The sequence below is a fragment of the Rhipicephalus sanguineus genome, chromosome 7, assembly GCF_013339695.2.
Source record: "Rhipicephalus sanguineus isolate Rsan-2018 chromosome 7, BIME_Rsan_1.4, whole genome shotgun sequence".
Classification (NCBI taxonomy): Eukaryota; Metazoa; Arthropoda; class Arachnida; order Ixodida; family Ixodidae; genus Rhipicephalus; species Rhipicephalus sanguineus.
Genome location: NC_051182.1, coordinates 90,737,741 through 90,759,818, shown reverse-complemented (window position 1 = coordinate 90,759,818; position 22,078 = coordinate 90,737,741). Strand labels below are relative to the sequence as shown.

General features: G+C 45.9%; 1 protein-coding gene across 1 annotated transcript; it reads right to left on the bottom strand.

Moving 5' to 3' along the window:
• Positions 1 to 6,620: 6,620 nt before the first annotated feature.
• Positions 6,621 to 18,223, bottom strand: LOC119398837 (N-fatty-acyl-amino acid synthase/hydrolase PM20D1). The gene is made up of 8 exons (XM_049417439.1): positions 18,006 to 18,223; positions 15,340 to 15,459; positions 12,575 to 12,650; positions 12,272 to 12,333; positions 11,401 to 11,479; positions 9,276 to 9,347; positions 8,786 to 8,954; positions 6,621 to 6,823 (listed from the first exon to the last, which is right to left on the bottom strand). The coding sequence occupies exons 1-8, from the start codon at positions 18,221 to 18,223 to the stop codon at positions 6,621 to 6,623; spliced, it is 999 nt and encodes a 332-aa protein (XP_049273396.1).
• Between the last annotated feature and the right edge of the window lie 3,855 nt (positions 18,224 to 22,078).

The window sequence follows — 22,078 nt, the reverse complement described above, 5'->3', positions numbered from 1 at the left end:
TGTCGCTTTACTCCCTTTTATGCACGCTACACACATTCAAACAACATGTTGTAGTGTGCTGGGTACCAGGGCACCGCGAGATCGGGGGAAATGTTTTGGCGGACCAACTAGCTGCCTCTGCCCACGACAACGTTGCCACCAATACATCAAATGCTGTCCCAGCACTAGACCTTAAACCCTTCCTAAAGCAAAAGCTCAGGGCTTATTGGCAGCGCTCGTGGGACAGACAAACTCAAAACAAGCTACATGTTATTAAGCCGAATCTTGGAATTTGGCCACCAGTATCTAAGTCACGGCACACAGAAGTAACACTTACGAGGCTACAAATAGGACACACCCACAGTACACATGCATACCTCTTGTCCGGTGGTGATCCACCTGTGTGTGATAGATGCGGTGAGCCACTCACCGTACTACACATTTTAATACAATGCAAGGAATTAGATGCTATAAGAAGAAAACATTTTCCGTTCCCTTGTCATTGCTCTGGCCATTTCTGTATAGTCTCATTATCACGACCCCTTGTCATTCATTCTCACTGCATATATCACGTCACTCTCATAATTTTAATACCTATATGTTTTACCCGCCCTAGGGTGTGGAATTTTAGGCCCCTATACAGCCGCGTAACAACATCATAGCTCACATCCCTTTCAGAGCATTGTTATCTTTTTGACATTTTTCATGGCGCTCTTTGGCCAAGCATGGCCCTTGCGCCATTAAATCCCACATATCATCATCATCAGAAAGAATTCCGTTTCATGAAACTTTTTCACCACTTTTTTCCCCGACTGCGCTATAGCAGCAATTCAACGAGTCATCCTCCTTCTGATAACTTCGTGAGGTGTTGCTATCTATACTGGCAACAGAACTCGCTAAAACCGGGAGAGGGGCATCGCTAAGTTTCGTTCCGCCCGTTGCTGCCATCAGGTGGTAGTCTTTCGCTGCGACTGATTCTTGCAATGAATCATCGCTGTTGTGGAGGTTCAGCTGCACCCCTCCTTTTCGTGTTTCATCACCCTTCTTGCCATCGTCGCTGCTGCAGGGTACCTCCTGTTCAGTGACATCATTGGAGTGATGAGGCGCGTCCGCTGGTTTTACGTCGTCTTCCGTACCTGTAGTTTCCTCACCACTTCCCCACATAGAGTAGCGAGTAAGCGATCTCTCTTCTCCGCCTGAGATCTCTACCTTTCTATTATGGGTTCTGTCTGTCTCTGTTGAGCTCTGACCTAGTTGCCTAGCCCCTGGCACATTCAAAGAATTAATAGCAAATAAATAATCTCTGGAACTTGAGATGATATTTCCCAGGTGGGAAAAAATCGTACATGTCCGCCTCGTCACTTGCTACGTGACGCCAACGGGCAGAAAAAAGAGTGTTCCACACTCGCCGCCATGGCTGCGATTGGCGCTGACTAACACCCCTAGGTGTAAATTCATGTATATACTCCATAAAAGAGGACGGGAAGATGACCGCCGCCGTAGTTCAGTGGTAGAGCATCGGACGCGTTGTTCGAAGGTCGCAGGTTCGGTCCCTGCCGGCGGCAAGTATCTTTTCGTCCACTTTACTTTCTTCACATTTATATCCTGATGGTATGCGTTTAACGTTGAGACAGTAACGCGTTTATTAGAAGATTGCCTCAGCTGAAGCGATCAGTGGTCCAAGCCGAGCAAGCGCGAGCACCAACACAACCGTCCTCGTCTTCTTCTTTCGCTGGCGTTCTTGTCTGCGCCCTACCATGTTACAAATCACTCCCCCGCGGAAAAGGAGCCATCATGGCGACCTAAGGAACAGGTACAACTGGTGGGTCATAGTGCGGCTTCAGTCGATCGACGTGAACAGTCTCGCGCCCGCGACTACGGCGGTCCGTAGATTATTGAATAGGCTCAATAATATAGTTGACTGGGGATGCTTGACGTAGGACGCTGTAGGAGCCTTCGTACTTAGGCAGTAGCTTTGTGGAAAGGCCAGGAGCGGAGAAGGGAACGTGAAGCCACACCACCGTTCCAGGCCAATATGACTGAGGAGGCAGGTCTTCGTCGTGACGGTCCTTCTGACGCGCTTGATCTTGGGCGGTTAAAGAACGCGCGAGTTGCCTGCATTCCTCGGCATAATTGGCGACTTCAGATAGAGTCGTGGATTCTGAAGCGTCCGGGCGATACAGAAGAACTGTATCCTTAAATGAGGAAGGTTCACGGCCGTAAAGAAGGAAGAATGGAGACAATCGTGTGGTAGACTGAGTGGCGCTATTGTAAGCGTACGTAACAAAGGGTAGTATGCGGTCTCAGTTGGTGTGGTCAGCGGACACGTACATGGACAGCATGTCACCCAGTGTGCGGTTAAAGCGCTCAGTCATTCCGTTGGTTTGCGGATGGTACGCGCTGGTTGTCCGATGCACAACGTTGCATTCACGAAGGAGGGCTTGCACGGCTTCAGAGAGGAACGTACGTCCGCGGTCGCTGAGTAGCTCGCGAGGTGCGCCGTGGCGAAGAACGAGTTTTTGAAGAATGAATAAGCCGACTTCACGTGATGTGGCCTCTGGCAGCGCTTCAGTTTCAGCATAGCGTGTCAGGTGATCAATAGCGACAATCACCCAGCGGTTCCCGTCAGGTGTGTAGGGAAGGGGGCCATACAGGTCTATGCCTATGCGATCAAAGGGCCGGGAGGGACAAGGCAACGGCTGTAGTGGTCCATGTAATGTTTGTGATTTTTGTTGATTTGTTTGTTGGTTGGTTTTATGCAAAAACTGCGGGCGACCGCCAGTTTTCCACGAGGGTTCTTACTGTTTTACTTTGTGACTTTTAATTCCGTCGCCTTCACCTTTCTATTAATTGTTGATTTTCATTGTGCCATATTTTTAATTTTCATGTGGTCTTATTACATACTATTCATTTTGTTGAGCGATCAATGTTTTGTTTTCAGCAAGCCATGTAACGTCCTCGTTCTTTCATCTTTGTTCAGGTTGTATGTTAAGTGACAACTGGCTTCTTGGTTCCTTCACATGCGCAAAGCTGAGAGAGATTGGTTGCACATTTTGCGGTGCTCGGTTGGCCGCTATCTTGGGCTGCATTCTTATTCAGCAGTGTTCGTATGTTTGTCGGCACATGCGAGATTCACAGATGGTCACGTGTACAGGTTCCTGGTTGAAATATCTGTCCCTTGGCTTACCAGAAATTAAACAGTTGGCTGTTCTGAGCTCGTGGTGTGCGTTGTGTTTTCTTGTTTGTGTCTTGGTCATTTCGCGCAGTTTAAGAACGTCTAACAGTAATGAACCAACTAGCCCGCCATAACGTATTACTTCCCTTTCTTTCTATCTAGAAAGAAAGGAAAGAAAGAAAAAAATAGAAGGCGAGAGAACGACTACAGAGAGACAGAGAGAGAAAGAAAGAATATAAAAAAATACACAGAGAAAGAAAGATATAGAAATAAACAGACACAAAAACATAGAAAAAGAATTACACATCATCTCCCCCAACGGGCAACCATGGTGGTATGCAAAAGTATCGCGGGGGGTGCGCATCGAGTTTCCATTTCTCTTATGTGACATATGAGACGGTGGTTGACAAGGCGTTTGAATTACCGCTTGCCGACGCTGACGTTTACGTTCGGCTTCCCGAGCCTTCCTCTGCTCCGCGGTGGTGGCGCTGCCGCTGAAACTAGCGCCGACGTTGGCGTTGTTCATGGCGTTTCACACACCGTTGCACAGAAAGAGAATGACGGAAGACAGCGAACGCGCGCTGCCTCGCAGCTTCGAGATTCGCTTGCCGGCGTTGCCGTTTACGTTCAGCTTCGCGAGCGTCCATAGCGCCGTTGCGAAGGAGAGTGCAACGCTTGCCGGCGTTGCCGTTTACGTTCAGCTTCGCGAGCGTCCATAGCGGCGTTGCGAAGGAGAGTGCAACGGGAGCGAGCGCGCGCCGCATTATATACGAGCGCACAGCTGTGGCGAAGAGAGAGAAACGGGAGAGGAGAAACGAAGCGGAGGCAGCGCTCACGCCACCTCCTACCGCCTCCTCGCGTGAGCGTGAGGAGAGGGGGGAGAGTTGGCGCATGCGCAGTGTGGGTGCGGACGAAGCAGAACGGACAATGCTCCGAGCATAAGATGCTTTCGCATCTAAAAAAGAGCAAGCATAGCCATCTATATGATAGCACATTAAGGGGTGGGCAAGAGAGGTGAGAGCGTAAAAGCCAAGCCAGGACCAGCTAGGTGCCCACTAGCTCCTCTGTTTCCCAGCCTTGCGTGACTTAGTGCAAGACGCGCTAATTTTTTTTTATTAAGTGAAGAAACGCGAGATATGAGCAGGCTATGATCTAGGACTTGACCACGGTGTCAGGTATATGAGTTTAGGCTTGAGTTTTTAACCACACGTCCAATGCAGCTTTCATGTCTCTTTACATAATCGCGCAAAGCTGTTCATGAGGGTTCAGGCGGAGTTCGATTGGATGTCACCTAGTGATGTAGAGATATTGAAGCTGCCTTATGCTATCACGGGTGTTTGTCATGCTCTCACCGCAAAACGATATGTTTACATTTGCATTTTATTAGTGAAACCAGGTTGTATCTGTCAGTGTTTACCTTACATTATAGAACTATAAGGTTTCGCACCGGCAGCTTCCTTTCGCCATCGGTTAAGGCCGCTGCCTAAATGCGCCCAAAAACGCCAGGTGAATTACAAGCACATGTTTCTAATCCACTGACTGCCAGCTTTCGCCAGTTGCACCGCAAGAAAGGCGTGAGACAGAGTCAAGAATTCAGAAATGAGTTTTAATTCAATGCACAAAGAATTACTTGAAACATGTATAGCATTGCGGTTGCAAAGCTGATACAGCCAATAAGAGCTCGCTGGCAACGTTGCATCAAAAAGCGAGCCGGCAGCACATCAAAAGTCACATTATACCAGCGTGCGAAACAGCTAAAAAGTAGGGTAAACAAAAGCCCCTTCAAGATTACTTCGCGTTAACGTTCATATCAAGCAGCGCCACAGGCTCACGTTGCCCTTCATCATTTTCGAACCATGACACTGGCGAGACATCTGTCGGGATTTGTACGCGGAAACCCAAAAGTAACTGCGTACTCAGAACACGAAAGCTTAGCGCAGTGTTACAGGGGCGTAGCGAGAAATTTTTTTCGTGCGATCTGGATATCATAGAAATAAAATGCTAATAACACGCCTAAATTTCCACGATTGTACATGTTACACTGATGAGCAGAAAAACACCGGCGACAGACACATCCTTGTTAGCTACATATGGTTCTCTTGATATTTACTATTTAATATCGCAGCCATACGATTGTGTGGTAAAATACAAGAAGTAGAAGTACAAGCGACATCTCTCTACTAAGATGCAGTTTCCCCGCCCATTTGCACAATGTTTACCAGCTCTCCATTTCACACAAGTATGATATTATTATGAGTATAACGTCAGAGAATAAGCATCAGTTACATTTCAAGCACTGGATACGCCGCAGGTGATCAGTTTCATTCTAAAAAGACAGGGCATGCAAACATGCCCTGTCTTTTAGCTTAATATTTAGAATGAATACTTACCAACTAGCTCAGCTATCTCTTATTCTAAGTGATCAGTTTAATGCTGCGTACAATGTTCTATGGTGACGCATGCCATTCACACATAGGAACAAAGAGGCAACAGAACAATACGCAATCCCATCATGTAATTATGAATCGGTGGAAGGCATCGTAACACAAAAATGGATTGCGTAAGATGTGTATGATGAGCATCGTCACAAACTGTACGACGCAGATTGAGACATACGTGCAAACGTGAACTTCAATGGACACTAAAGTAAAGCATAAAGTTCAGCCTCATTGAAAGATTAAGCTTGGGCAATATCCAAATCACCATTTCTGTGGGAAGCGAGAAAGCGACGGTATTTTGAAAGCGAGAAAAACGGCGTAATTGAGAAATTTGAGGGGCGCCCTCTGTCATTCTCTGCGGGTATTTCGTTAAATGGCGTCATATGTTTTATTTACATGGCTCAATTAGTGCCGCGGCTTACAGATGAAACGCGAATTACGTAAATTCTGGCAGTAAATAAACGCACAGTAAGCCAGACTTGCAGCATGTTACGGCCGTGACCTCGAAAGAAGTAGAGACATTTCACTCTTTTTTCAGTGTTCACTTGCCACGTATATGACTCTAAAGAGACTCGTGCCCGAGCTTTTTTCGGAGATCATTATACTCTCGTCAGAGAGTCGCCGGACTCAAAAGAGAGTTAACGTATTTCGTTAGTGTCGCATACGTGGCAAGACAGCATTCGCCGAAAACGGTAACCTTTTTTTTTTCTTCGAGTGTGCAGCTTTCGGGCTTCCGCTGATTCACAGAGATCGGCAGCTGCGAAGGTGACGTCAAATTATCTATTCGGCGCGGGCGATTCAAACCGAGCAGCGGCGCCAGGAACTTTCGGCGACTGTTTTCGACGCGAAATATTCGCTCGTTGTTCCGCAGGAAGCGGTGATACTCCCCAACGCAAGTAAAAAAAAAATCAATCTAACGAAATTTAACATTTGTCTTTGGTGTCCTTTAAGGGAGAACATATGGCACACTTTGCCTAAGCGAGCGCTGCAGGAGACACGACACACAATACATAACAATTCTTGTCTGATCACTTCTTAACAGAGTCAACAGAACGCATAACGAGAAGATAGAAGTTGACAAGACTCTCGTAGTTAAGACGTGAGATTCGCTCGTTGTCACCATGGAAACGGCTTAACATCTCTTGCGGTGTAAGAAGCACTGGTGAGAACCTGTATATGTTGTGGCTGAGGTCCAGGTAGTGCCTCGTGTCAGTGTTGGCTAGTAACAGGGCTGTATGGAAAAAAGTGAGGTTTAAATTGATGCACAAAACACACTTCACTGTACTCTTCAACATGAAAAAGGAGCGACAGGGGAATAGCGTGTTGTTGCTGGAAATGGCACTCTGGGAAGTTATCAAAGTTATTACAAAGTATGTCGGTGTACACAGTTGTATTTACAGGCCAAGCACTTCGCAGTTAGGTGATGCCTAATGCCCACTGAGAAGTCATCGTATCCCTTTGTTGCAATGGAAAACAGCAACTACAGGTCGAGAAATAATACAATTCGAGAAAGATGAAAACCTCCCCAGGCGAGGGTTGAACATTGTCGTAATAAGAAAACTGGCACATGAGGTACATAATCATCGGAGAGGCGTATAAAGTGCATAAAAATGAAACAAGAAAATTGTCTGATGTTCCAGCGCTGCTGCGGGCCTTGTGTTATCAATGATGCAGTAAAATGCGTTACTACAGTTTCTAACAAAACTAAAACAGCCCACAATTAATTTTTCTGCATTAGATACTACAAACACAAGGGAAATACTATCATATTAAAGTACGTCCGTTTGTATCTTACATCCGTCAGCCTTAGAATAACGAAAAAGAAGTATAGCTTTCTCAATGGGCACAGAACATGAAGTGCTTAGAAACAACAATTTTTCATTCAATACTAACTGAAAAGTATTTAAAAAAAGCAAGCAAAAGGTAGGATAGAAATCAAATTATTAGAGAAAAGCATCGAAGTATGCCGGTCGGCCTATCTTCTTCCATCTTCGTTTTAGTTCACAGAATCTTCTGTTTCAAGCCCATCATTATCCAAGTCTAGCTTTCATAACCGCTTTTTCTTTTCGCAAGTAGGGGTGTGGGAAACATTTAGAGCCCTTCCAACTGTCTGCAAAGAGGGAAGGCCATCGAAGCTGGGGAAGTGTTCCGGACAGGTCGCACGTGCGTTTGGCTTCGCTTGACCGATCTTTTGTCAGTGGCATTGGCTCGATGGCGCCGCGCACAATCGCGCCGTTGGGCGCGCCGACGTTCCTCCTACTTCCACTACTCCTCTTTGCAGCGTACGAAAGGCGTCCGACTCATGGCGAGTCCAAAGAGCAAGTAAACACGTCGTTAGCACGATCTCTTGCGTCACGATACAACGGACGTACGCAATTGGTTGACGAGGTGTATTGGAGAAAAACTATGACGTCTTATTAGAGACCGTTATGAGGATTTCAGCGCGCGTACTAGCGCGGACGGGCTCACGTGGCTACTAGTGGGAGCTAGGTCATGACGAAGCAAACCTAAAGTCCTGCGAAAAGCGTGGTTCAATGCACGCTTTTTAAGATCCTGAATATGAAAACGACCTCAACATGGCGTTTCACACGCCACTTGACGGCGTGAAGTGTCTGTCTGAGTGATGTCTCGAAATCAGTGCCGCCTCCCGCAGGAGACGGGTGGTGAAACCCTTTCTCCAGGTGAGCGCCATATTGGGTCAAAGTCGTTGATGCGGACGCCGCCTCTTCTTAGGGTAACGTGCAGATTTGATGATAGACACGCGCGTGAAACTGCAGAAATAATAAGCTTCAATAGAGACAACGAACTCGGACATTTTATAGAAGGCGTCTGCCATAGCACGCCCCTGCGTGCTCGGGCGGAGCATGGCGGTTCTGTCGAACGTATTACAACCCTAAATCTTGTCTACATGTGTACTCTTTGATCCTAGCACTATGCTCCGCTGCAAAACAGGAGTGATTCTGTGGGGTATAATGCACAGTTTCAGAACAACCGAAATGCTAGCATTCACATCGAAGTTCAACAGTAAATTGCAATGCCTATGCATGCCCTTAGAAGAAGTTTTGGTTCAAGCTGCACTCAATCTGAGGAAATAAGGAGAGAGTTAGTGAATAGGTTATGAAGAATGAGCACCACAATGAGTGCTGAGTTACTGCCGATTGAAACGTGTTGCAGTACAAGGGGCAGAACCCACCAGGAACCGGAACTGCTTCAGGAAACATCTTGCGAATGCTGCAGGTTATGACACGAAACCCCAGGTCGTTCTGGCTATGCGGCGACACTGGGTGCGGTTCCATGGCATAGAGAGCCTCAAGCGACACATTGGGCAGCCCACTCAGGAGCTTCTGGTCACGCTCTACAACCTGCGGTTGTAGAAGTGTTTTTTTTAGAAGACATCAGCGTGTGAAACGAATAAAAGAAAGACCAAGTCCAGAAATGACAACCATAGTGACTCTACTACCCGGCGCTTGCAGCTAGCAGTTCAGTCACGAATTAATCGACAATTCACCTTTCTTGAGCATACCGTGGAGATGTCTAACTATGAATAATTCTACGGAAAACAAGGAGCGTTCACAATAACCCAAGAAAACTTCCGATCTCGAATTCCCTTAAGCAACACCAAAAGAAGGGGAATGCAATGCACACTTGCTAACAGCCGTGAACAAAGCCTCCCTTCCTCTCACCTCAGCTACGGATTGCGATGGGTGCACTCGGTGGTTGATGTAGGCATAGGCCTCGGCTGGAACCACGTTGTCCTGCAATAACATAAAGGAAACTTATGTGACCCGCTTACTTTGTCACGTAGTAGCCACAAATCACTTGCCCTGGGCTCTATCAACTGTTCACAACCAGCCGAGTAATCAGCAATACACAAAATTTCGACGCTTTAGACTGCTTCAATTGAGCCATGCCCCATAGTGTAATGGTTAAGACAACAGCTTTCTGTGCAAGAGGGCCTGAGTTCAGATCCTGACGTGGGGAACCTTCGTTTGTAATCAATTTTTTCGATTTGTTTACAAATATAATTTACATTTCCGCATCCACTCTGCAGAGTGAAAATAACGAAGAGCACGCGCAGCAAGAAAGGAAGACGACGTTCACACCCGGTCCTTTTTTTCCATCGCCTTGCATAATTAAAAGTGGCGTGTCCTGTATTCGACTTTTGGTGTTTCTGCATAGTGACAATATATTGATACGCTTCAAGATTACCTGTGTTTATGTACAGAATTAGGTCGGGTGCTGAGAGGAAGTGATGGCGTCGATATGCCGCACCAGCTAAACTTTGCCCCTTCTTGGTCGGCTCCTAGCGTAGCAGAGCCGGTTCACAGGCGAAGCCTGTAGGGTGAGCCAAAATCAATGGACTAGTGTAGGGGATACTGCTTGAGGTAAGCAACCTGTATCAGCTGGGTTAGGCTAGACCGGCGACCAGCTTACGTCAAGCGTTCCACCATGTATGTCTAGTGGCTCGAGCGGCGAATGGGCAAGCATATTGGGGCGAACATACTTCTCGCATCACCCACGTTTGCGTTGGAGGGTCCACAGCCGCACACAGTCACTTAGCAGAGGCTTTGTCTGGGCGAGTTGGTGCGACATTTGCAACATTGAACAGCACGAAGGACCAGACGAAATACACATCAACCACAGGACGAGCGCTGTGGTTGCTGTGTAGCAGCACTCGTCCTGTGGCTGATGTGTCTTTCGTCTCGTCCTTTTCGTGTTGTTCTATTTTACACAAACTCGCCTTTTTTTGAAAAGAGCCCGCATCGTGGCAAACGTCGTACCGCTCTTTTGAGTGATCTTGTATCTTGAGTGATCTCTGAGTATCGTGGGGATAACTGATAAGCGGTAAGATTTCGTGAGGGTCCTTCTGGTTAGACGACACATACCTGACCAACATTTTTGTCAGAGGACAGTTTGCACATTTGATAAGGCCGTTCTTCTCAGGTTAATTTGGTATGGTGTGGCAGAACGTAGAAGTGCAGCGACTAAGCAATTCTTCCACGGCGTAGGTGATGAATCGGCGGCCACGGTCGCAGAGGATGACTCGAGGCGGACCATGGCGACTAATTGCGGAGCGTAACAAGATGTCAGCGACACAAGTGAGTTTGGAGGATACTACTTCAACGGCTTCCGCGCCTCTGGTAAAGTGATTCAGACATGGATCACACAGCTGCTCTTGTTGAAAAATTGAGGAAATGGTCGCATCAGGTTGGTACTAGCTTCCTCGAAATGTGCAGTAGGCGGCGCTACCGTGTGATGAAGGCCATGCGGGGCGATTGTTGATCGCTTCTGGTGCTTGCACTCTTCCAAGCTCGAGAAGTATTATTTAGCAGAATGTCGAATTTTAGGCCGGTAAAAACGGTCCTTTATTCGACTCAAGGTACAAATGAATTCGAGAAGTCCTGATATGGAAATACGGAACATCACGGCGACTTCGACGGCGAATTTTCGCTCGCACTGTATGAGTAATTGCTATCGCAGTAAGATCTTGTGCATGTCGACATGCTGAATGGGTATCTCGGGTGTACACCATACTCTACAGAATAGGAAAAACACCATACTCCACCATACTCTACAGCACCATACTTACACCATACTTACACCACACTGTACAGAATAGGAAAAAAAAGTAATGTACATATTCGTTCAACGCAGTCTTCGCGTATATGCCGGTAATATTGAAGTGACCTCTAAAATCAAACTAACGACCGAGTGTTCTCCATGCGATGCGAAGTGAAAACAATTTACAGCCGACAATTCGCGCATCGCCAATGCGCGTAGTACAGCACGGTGTCAATGGGAGCTTACCTTGATGCCTCCGTGAATGCGAGTGACCGTGGTAGTAGTGCGGATCATGGGGTCCATATGCGGGTCCCGTGATATGAACCTGCACATTTTCGTAGATCGTTCGAGTGGTGTGGTGGATTTAATCATTTGAACGTCGAAACCTGCATAAGATTAACGAGCAAGCATAGCAACTATGGTACACAAGTGAGCTGCAAACTGAGCTGAACCGTGACATGTCTAACTAGTGATCTAACAATCCATAGAACGGTCACATGAAATAAACGCGGTATCGTGAAGAAAATCGTTGCAGTCAATTATTTTTCAAACCAAAAGACCCATATAACGTCACAAACGCGTGAACCTTGTTCATCACTAAAGGCCGCTAGGTTTGACATGAGTGAGCACCTGAACATGTCCTCAGTGTGATTTATAAGTAGGGATATGCCCATCCACAACAGTTAACTCGTGATACCTTGTTTTCTATTTGTGTGCATCTAGCTCACTGTATACTTCACTGAATAGTTTCCACAATTGATATAACTGCTGTGTTATCTAATAATATGTACATTTATATTGGCAGTAGTTTCGCACTATTTCTTGTTCTTAAGTAATCTAAACATCTTTGATTTATCATTTGTGTTTTGTTACTGAGACACTTTGCTACGCACCCTTTCAAAACAAATACTTTAATACGTGATAATTCAATCGTGGAGGCCTGTATTTTCATAAGATCTCTTTCGATATAATGTAAAGTGCAGCGAGTGCTCGTGTTTTACGCTGAATGTGATTACGCTTTCACAGTATGGGATACAAAGAAACAAAGACAGAATCAAACAATTATCACCATGCCACTACCCCGTGACAGGTGCCGAAGGGCCTATCAAATACTCACCACCTAATGACGGGCCCAAAAAGCCAGATGTTGGCCATTGCCATCCTATAGTGGTATGGTACCTGCAATTAAGAAGAAGCTGGCTTTAAAGCAGCAGAATACTGAATGCCAGTGCCAAACAGCATAGACGGTGATCAACGAAATTATATAAAAAAGACGACACCTCACTTTACAGTGATACATGTTTTAGTCTTTTTAGTCTTCTTTCATTTGTGTTTTATTCGCACAGCATTGAGTGCATGGGATTGAATCCTTGCCATAACTTAGCCAAGATAATACCACATTGAAACAATGAGGACCAACCTCTGGGGCAAGGGCAGTGAGCATCTCGGCCACCACTGAGCTACTCGTATAGGCTGGTTGACAGTGACCATGGAAACTGCGTGGAAAAACACATTCAATATAACGTAAAATAATTCTAGGGTATACGGGAGTAGAGGAGGGTATTTTTATAGCGCTGGTCCTCTTCTCGTTCACCGGCGCTATTGAGAACACCTACGTAAATGGCATACCAGAAAAGCCACGATAGCAAGTGGTGGTTGGGATAAGGTGCAGTCAGCAGGAAAAACACACTCTTACAGTATTACAGCTCTGCCACATTTGCATGCGCGAGATGAACAGGCCCTTTATTCTGAAAAGCGTCCTAAGCTAACAATTGTCATAAGCGAACATTTAAGCCGATCACGGTGCGGGACATATTATTAGCGAAAATGGCTGGCCAATGAGAATACGTACTTAAGAAAGAACAGTTTTGTGAATTTGACCCAGAATTTATGCTGTTCTGGCGACCTCGGTATATTAGAACGAGTGCAGTTCAAAGTCAAGCCGATATCCTGGTGTGCGATTGCTTTATCTGCTTTATTGTATATCTGCGAAGGTACATAAATGAGCATTACCGCGTGACGGTGCATCCGTAAGCTGCACTTGTGCACAAAAACGCCGACTTTTCCTCGAGAGAAGTTCTTTGCCAGTTAACAAAAAGAAACATATATGAACAGATGGTGACGTCGCATGAACGTTCCTGTAGCAGCTTTGCGTGACATTATGTTGGACGCGATTAGCTTTGAATCGAAGAAATAGCCCATTACATTCAGACTGACCAAAAGCATCCACACGTTTTCAGAAAAGAACCCATTCATTTTTTTTTACCGCAGAGCTGTGATTTCCGCCGTGTGTCTGGTTCGCGATGTAGACAAAAAAATTGTCATCGTGCCGGCGCGGCCAAGTCAAGCCAAGTTAAGCATAGACAAGCCTAATTAAGCCTACTTGAGCATGGTAATATCTACATAATTAACTAAGCATAATTAAGCGGATTAGGTCGATGTCCAAGTAGTCCTAATTAGGCCGAGCTGGGATTCTGGTGTACTCAGTCATGCCGAGCTCGGCAAGATGAGCCGAGCTAAGCCTACTTTAGACTAATTAAGAATGAGCCTACTTAGTGTTAATTAGACAGATGGATATTTAAGACTAGGTTGACTTGGAATGAAAGGTAATCGAGACCAAGATTCGATTGCGTGAATGAGGCCAAGTAAGCAAGTTAGCCTAATTAGGCTAATTAAGCTAATACAAGCTAATCGATACCAAGCCTCGAATATACAAATTAGGCCAGTTAGGCTAGTAGCCTAAATACGATAATCAGGTAATAAAACTACTTGGTCCTGCGATTGCCTAACAATTCCTAATTGAACCCGATCGATATCTAGCCAATACTCGCGTGAACACTTCGTGCATCGGCGTGTGAATGCACGTGTATCTAGTCAAGCCAGGACAAGTCTGCTGTGCCCCCACCTTGCTCGACTAATTGCAAGCTGCGCAAAAGTCTTCAGAATGCACTTCGCATTATCTGAGCTACGCTCTGAAAATCGGTAAAAGAAAAGTTTACCATTGTTGACTTCTGTTAAAAATTAAATTTGCAGAGAGAAGTATAGATACACTTGCTATCATAACGATATTATGACAAATATATATATATATGTGTGTGTGTGTGTGTGTGTGTGTGTGTGTGTGTGTGTGTGTGTGTGTGTGTGTGTGTGTGTGTGTTTATCGGACAAGCTGAAACATGATATGAATTGGTAGCATTAGATAGCTAGTTGGTCAGAAAAGACCGTGTTAAGCCAGGGAGACCCTGTGGATCTAATATCTACCGAAGACAAAGCCGACCAAACATATTCACGACAAAGCATAACACGAAAAAAGACAAGAAAGAGTATGACTGTTAACTAATGGAATTCTATTTATTGCTTCTATATTAGGTGACAAGCGAAAATGATTTAATTGCAAACATTCATTCTAAAACTAAAGGGTTCATTCCAATCCCCCAAGCTGGGTGTGTGCTGTAAGTTTCTAATGTGTACTCTACTCTACTCCGCTAATAAGATAATCTATGCAAATGTACTCCACACACGTTTTGTTGCCGCAATAACACTTCCACACTCACCGACCGTCAAGTAATACAAATGTCGTTACTAAAACAAAAAATGATGCAAGTTATTTCCGTTGCAGATCATTTGGCGCGCGCTCTGTATTTCAAGTAATCGGCAGCTATTCCAAATGATGAGCGAGCCGACGCGGAGTGCCACTTCGTGGCCTCTGTCTCCGTGCACCTAATGTGACAGCTTGAGTTTCTCGATAAAGCGTATTCTAGATAAAGCCAGATGTAACGAGACACTTTTGTTCACTTCCTCATGCGTTCGTGTCTATCTGTGCTCGCACGACACCATGCTCGTTAAGTTAATAAGAGAATACCTACTACATGGGTAGGTTTATTAAAACTATGAACCTTGCAATGTAATGCTGTGTGTTGCAATTTTGAATGCAATTAGCATTTTGGAACGGAGCTGCGAATTCCGAAGCTCTTTTTTGTCAAAAGGTGTTTTCTGGCTTATGAACAATTTTTCGTCCGAATCGACTCGACCGAGAGTGCTACTCCTTAAAAAAAGCTACAGAACATAGCAGCACCGTTTATATTCGTCAATGCATGAGATAATTGTTTTCAGTTCTCTTTAATGCAAAATTGTCAACTGAACCACATGAAAATAAGGTTAAGCCACCAGCGCCGCATTCCTCACTTGGAGAGTGCCTTGGAGAGCGTAACAATTGCATTGTTGTCAGGCGGAGTCGCTGAGTGGCCACTAATCCCTCGTGCCGTCACCTTAGCTGTAATGGAGCCTTTCTCCGTCACTGCGACCCTGTAACGAAGAAAGTACCACACGTCCTGGTTTCCGCCTGCGCCTGGAATTTCGATCAATAGAACAAGTACGAGTGCTGTGGCGAAGCGGCAACCCCCCTCCCCCACCTACTCTCTGGATTTTTCCATTTTTATGCATGTATATGTATATGTACCCATGTATAGACACGCACGAACATACATAACGGGAAGATCGTCCCCCCCCCCTCCCTCCCGCCTTCCACCCCTCCATACAAATTTTCTGACTGCGCCACTGTACGAGAAGAGTCTTAAGTACCTTACATAAATAGTATTCACATGATTCACATGCTTAAGAGCTGAAAACGTTGTGCATTTCTTGTTGCCCTGGGAATAACGGTTACAATAAACATATCGATTGCTGTATAACAACGCTGGAAGTTCTGTGAACTATTACTGAGAGGGCCAATCTGTTTCTGTGTATAGGAGGAAGTTGCACGTGCGTCGCGAGAGCATAAGTGCTAAGCCAATGCGACACTGTCAGCTATGTCAAGGCAACAGATTGTCGTACTGGTTGACTTGTTATTTTACTCTTCTACCGCGCTATATTACTAGGTTAAGGCGATTCCTTGCCCGACTTGACGCCTGCATAGGGTCTCTTTGCAACTGAGTTTCAAGCACCGGCGTGCCTCTGTGGTAGCATACTCGACTGCCACGCAGAGGGTCCGGGCACAAATCCCATTCGATCCTGGCTGTTTCTTTCTAATTTTATTTTTAACACGAAAGTGTTTTATGCCGGGGTCCACCAAGTACATCCGTCACGGATATGACGTTGATAAAATGGACGCCAATGGGTGAGAAAGAAAAAAACCAAGAAAAAGATACCCCGCTGGGAATCGAACCCACGACGTTGCGGCCGCGACGGCAAGCGCCCGACGCCCTACCGAGTAAGCTAACTCGGGAGATGGTAGACGCGGCGCGAACGCGCCTTATATCTTTCACACATTCTCTTTCGCGGCGGGCGGAGCGGGGCGGTGCCGCCGTCTGTGAGATGTGAAAGCAAGTAATCCTTCACGACCGACACTTACTAGCGCTTACTCCGAGATTGCACGCGACATCGGAGGTAATGGCTAAAGCGTCTCGTTACCAGAGAGGTAGACTGGCCGCGCTGGCGTCGCCGAGGCACCCTTGACGCAGTTACGTTCTTTGCCTTCGGCTTCGTGTTAGCGTGCGTCGGCTCATCGGAGTAGTGCAGCTTCCACGTGCACTAACGGGATTTCTCCGCCGCCAACTGCTTCGATTGCGAGAACACCGACTAACAAAACTGCTGCAATATGCGTTGCAGAAAGGACGCGATTTCGACGGGCGAATGTCGTGCCTTGGTGGAGCGAGACAGAGGCCAGCGGGACGCACGCGTTTGCGGCTCAGGCTACGAACCTCTACCTGCCGTGTTGCTGAAGCGCAGTGTGTGTTATGTATGCATGAGCACAGGCGTCGGCTACCCATTACTAGAAAGCGCACACCGTGCCATTTCTCTCCTTAATTGACGACGCTTTTAAGAAGCGCATACCGGGTACCAGTGTTGATTATGAGCTTGTTGATATCATCCTTACGCGGGATTCACGATTCGCTGTGTCCAAATATATGTTCACACCGTCAGCTACCACAACGGTTTAATAATGATCATGGGCGTTAGTCGTCGCGATAGACATGCTGTCAACGTGAGTGCATCCATGTCAAACGGTGCTATAGCTGCCAAACACGAATAGACATTGTACAAGGTCTCATATATCACTACACAATAAGCACTACTTCTGTGAAGACACGTTTCACTTTCGTGTTATACCGATTCCTATGACGGAGGGATCAGCCATGTTTTTTTTCATGTCAATACTGGTTACGCCAACGACGACGACCCCGCTTCAGGAACGGGCGCCTAAGTTAAGCTGCATTCTGAAAGAAAGAGAAATGTTAGTATTCATCTGCCTTTACGACCTATGCCATGTTCTAACGACATAGTGAATTTTAAGTCGCACGTTGTACGTTCTGTCTGTGATGCTATAAATAGAAACATGCAGGAAAGAGCGATTCTTAATGAAAGACGCGTCAATTTCTTAAAGCACCGTTGGCTCTTGCAGGTAACGACAATGCACCAATATGTTGTAATGAGTTTGCAGAGCACACAAAGCTTTAAAATATCTGATAGCTTGAACTCGGCTTGAGATTGCATGAACTATTGGGTTTACGCTTTTTTCGCTGTAAATGTGTCAACATGGGCATCAAGGATAAAGTTCTAGTGGTGAGAGCGTCAGGCGAATCTGCTGCACCTAATTGAGTTGTACATCCAGGTATTTCAGTAACAAGCGGTAGCGCTAAATGCGATCTAGTGATTGTAAAGTCTCATTAAGAACTTGCCTGATGCCGTTTTTTATAGAAAGATGAAATGATAGTTCTGTTTTACGTAAAGCGAAAATTAGTTTTGGCGAAAACTTTGGTGTGGGACTGTTTACTTCTTTAACAGTGGCAGTGTTCTTAGCGTTGCTCGTCTAATGTTTTCTACGTGCATTATAGAAATGAGCGCACACTCACAAGGCGACTGGCCTCTGTATTCCAGGTAAAAAATTTTCCATGACCATCAGCCCTTCGTCCAAAATAAATTCCACCTTCTGAATGCCTTTGGCACGCAGCGCACGTCGAATCGCAGCTGCACCGTCTCGACATGCAACCTCTTCGTCATGGCCAAATGCCAGAAACAGACCACGTCGGGGTAGCTCCCCTTGCTCCAGGCGGTACTCAAGCGCTTCCATGATACCCTAGGAATAAAAATATTTTTTGTGTTATACTACAATTTTCACGAAATTCTACGCAACTCTCGATTTTATGTTTGGAGGAGCAGGAGCAAGGAAACAGAAAGGGAAAAGGCAGGGGTGTTACCCAGAAAAACTTCCGGTTGGCTACCCTACAGTGGGGGATTAGGGAAAGAGGAGAGAAAGATGAGAAAGAGGGAGACGAAAGAGAAGAAGAACGAAAATGAGACAAGGGCAGTGAATTCACCTCAGCGTGTAGAAATGCACCACAACTCAGAGGCGTCCGCGCAAACCCGTCGTGCTCAAAAAGTAAAAGACTGCCTTCACTGCCTTAGGGGCCGTCAAGAGATGGACATGGTGTTGTAGTAGCACCTGCCTGTATGGAAAGTCGCCGCAGTGCGTTGGAAAGTACTTGTCACCCTGAAGCAATTCGAGGAGAGTGGCATAGCACGTGGTCGATGTTTTCTTCGGCGCCGCAAACATCGCATGCCGCACTTTCCGTCATTCCGATTAGCGCTGTATATAAAGCAACTCCCAACCAAAGGCCATGAAGAAGCGAAGCTTCGCGTCGATGATGACCGCATGGAGGTCGGAGTTGCATTGAAGGGTTCGATTGATGCAGTCTGGTATTCCTTATGTTTGGGACGTTCTACTTCGTCAGGGTGAGACTGTGGGTCAGTTGTCTAATCTGCCTCGCAGCGTCTGTCCTTTAAAGCTGAATTGGAACAATGCTTCCTGATGTGGTGCGCGAGCAGCGTTATCTGCGGAATCATTTTCACTGATACCGCAATGACCAGTGATACCGCAATCGCCATTGATACCGCAATGGTATTACGTGGTGGTGAAGCTTGGCGGTTCCATACGTCAACTGTTCGTGACATTCGCGTCGGAGAACTGAGCGCAGGCACTGCAACGCCGGTTTTGAGTCAGAAAACACAGGCCATTAACTCATACTTTGTGAATCAATGAATTTTAGGGCACTGCGCAGAGGCGCGAGTTCTGCCGCCGTAGACGTCGCAGCAAGTGAAGTCTTAAGACGCAGGGTTACCTCTTGCGATGGTATAGCACCGTACCACCAGAACTGGCCGACGCAGTCGAGTCATCCGTATTCATATGCAGGTGGTTATTGTAGTTTTCGTACTGTATGCGATTGGAACAACAATAGAACAAATTCTAGTAGCTACATATTTACTTGGATTCTTCTAGCATTGGTGCTGCAACCGAAAGGATATATCGCGAATCATTTAAGTAGGCAGTTCTTAAGCAGTCACGGCCGATTGCCCCACTACCTCCACCGGTTCAAAATTAGAAACAACAATGTATGTACACGCCAGCAACCGGCCACATTATTCGGCCACAATCTAACTGACTGCACCCTAACCAAAAAATACCACGACAAATTGAATGTAGAGTTTGGAGACACTTGATCGAAAAAAAAGACACATATGACCAACAACGAAAGGGCACTTAAAATATTGGAGGAAAAGGTGGAAGAAATAAATGCAATAATTTAGATCAGGTACCAATTCCAAAGCCAATTATTACAACCACGTTCGGCCAACTTACTCTCTCCAAGAGGAGATTTCGTCGTAAGAGGAGGGTGGTTTCCGGTGGTGGACACGCAGATAGTCAGAATTCCCAAGTGAGACCATTATGGACTCCCACCCGCGATAACAGAGAAGATGTCCTTCCCGCCAAATAAATGGAGTGGAGGCCAATGACTCCATTCTTTCTCTATTGCCAATTTCCCACAACAGGGATACAGCACGGTGCAACAGGAAGGACAAAGGATAACAGGAAAATCTTCTACCAGCTTAATTCCACGTAAGGATTCACTCATGAAGGACATTCAGAAGAAATCCTCACCAGTAGGGGAACATCGCTATCGGTGAGAGAGGAGCCTTGCTCATCTCTCAAAATCGTCCCCCACAAAAACCCCATTTGTTACACGCCCACACCTTGTGGCATGTTCCTCCTCTGCAGAAGCTACCAATAATTGGAAAAAACATTTTTTTTACCAACGTAAATTCATCTACCATAACCTCTACGAAACATCAAAAAGGGTTCTTTACCTAGAGAAAAAGACTATGTCAACATATTATAGTTTCAGTTCATATCAGCCTTATAATCTCGTAAAAAAAAGAGAAGAAAGAAAAGAAAGACAAGAAAGTTCGGCAGATCCCACGTACCGTGGCAATCGATGTTATGCGAAGCATGCGCAGGAAGGGGACTGTGTCACAATTTTTCACATTCAGAGAAGCGTTACGGAATGACTCTAGAAAAATGTGCAAATGGTATACGCACACACATATTTTGAAGAGTCCCACGTGTATTATATAACCAGCTATTTACAATTGCTTAACGATGCCAACAGCAACCTAGGTGTTACGAACACCAAACGCAGTAAACTGATATGTCGTGTTTATATTCTTCAATACTGGATAGCGCGAATTCGAATAGGACAATGAGGGAACACAGATGCACAGGACAGGCGCTACACGCAACTAAGCTTTATTCAGTGAAGTTTCCCTAGATGTATAAACAGCCGATGCGGCTCACGCAGGCGCACTGCACGTACGTAACGGTGATAGTTGCAGTCGTTAGAGTTCCGTTACAGTTGTTATGCTTATACTTATCCGTTATGACGGAGAACGCACGCACGTTTCACGAACCCATGTGCATGTGTGGAGGGATTCTTGGCAGTTCTTGAATAAGGTCATCATAAGCGTGATCAGTGAGGACCAGCAGCTGGACAGGACTTGTTATCGGATCCATTGCTGATCGCGGCTACGAACAGTCTAAGTGTAGTGAAGTGCGAGGTATAGTAGAGCTGGTGGAAACCGAGGATGGCTTTTACGAAATCATCTATGATGCGTTCTGTGCTGGACGTGTAACCGAGGTCTTGTGATGCCCTGTCCAAATCCAAGCTTTCATGCCGTCTAAGAACCAGGCGTTGTTGTGTTTTGATTAATCAATGCTCAATTCACCGGTAATCATGAGGGACATGGTCCTCTCGGCAGAGTTATTGTAGGAAGCATTGACCCCGGTTTTTGCGTAATCCACGTGGTCGACGTTGTGGATCACGTGGACGAATGGATGGTAGCCCAGCGTCTTCCAAGAGTGATCTGTCTTTAGCTACCTAACTGTCCTTGCGTCGACCGTTGTGGTGTAGTGGTTACAGTGCTCGGCTGCTGACCCGAAGGTCGCGGGTTCGATTCTCATTTCGATGGAAGGAAAATGCTAGAGGCCCGTGTACTGTGCGATGTCAGTGCAGGTTAAGGAATACCAGATGGTTAAAATTTCCGGAGCCCTTCACTATGGCTTCTCTGATAATCATATCGTGGTTTTGGAACGTAAAACCCTAACAATTACTGTTATTATCACTTTCCCTCCGTGTCAATGTGTATGTTCGCGTTTACTGCGTTGATTGAGACTCTGTTATCACCTGTGGCACATACCCGCATAACATGAACTCTGGTATGCGGGTATGTGCCACATGTGACTGAGGGAAAGGGTTTCATGACGTACGCGACAGGTATTTTGCGTTATCCATGTCATCACCAGTGAATCGTGTTCGTCATACACTCATCCTATGCTATGCAAATTTTGATATGTTATAACCTATGGAGACGACCGGGAGAGCGCCCAGACGTAGGCGGCTAGATAGATAGATAGATAGATAGATAGATAGATAGATAGATAGATAGATAGATAGATATAAACGTAGATAGAAACTCCCAAAGTGCCTGAGGTTCCCTAAGAAATGCTTCGCATTGAAAATAAAAAAGGACACGAAAAGAGAGAACAGAAAATAATAAGAAAGAAAAAAAGGAGACAGAAGGAAGAAAGTAGGAA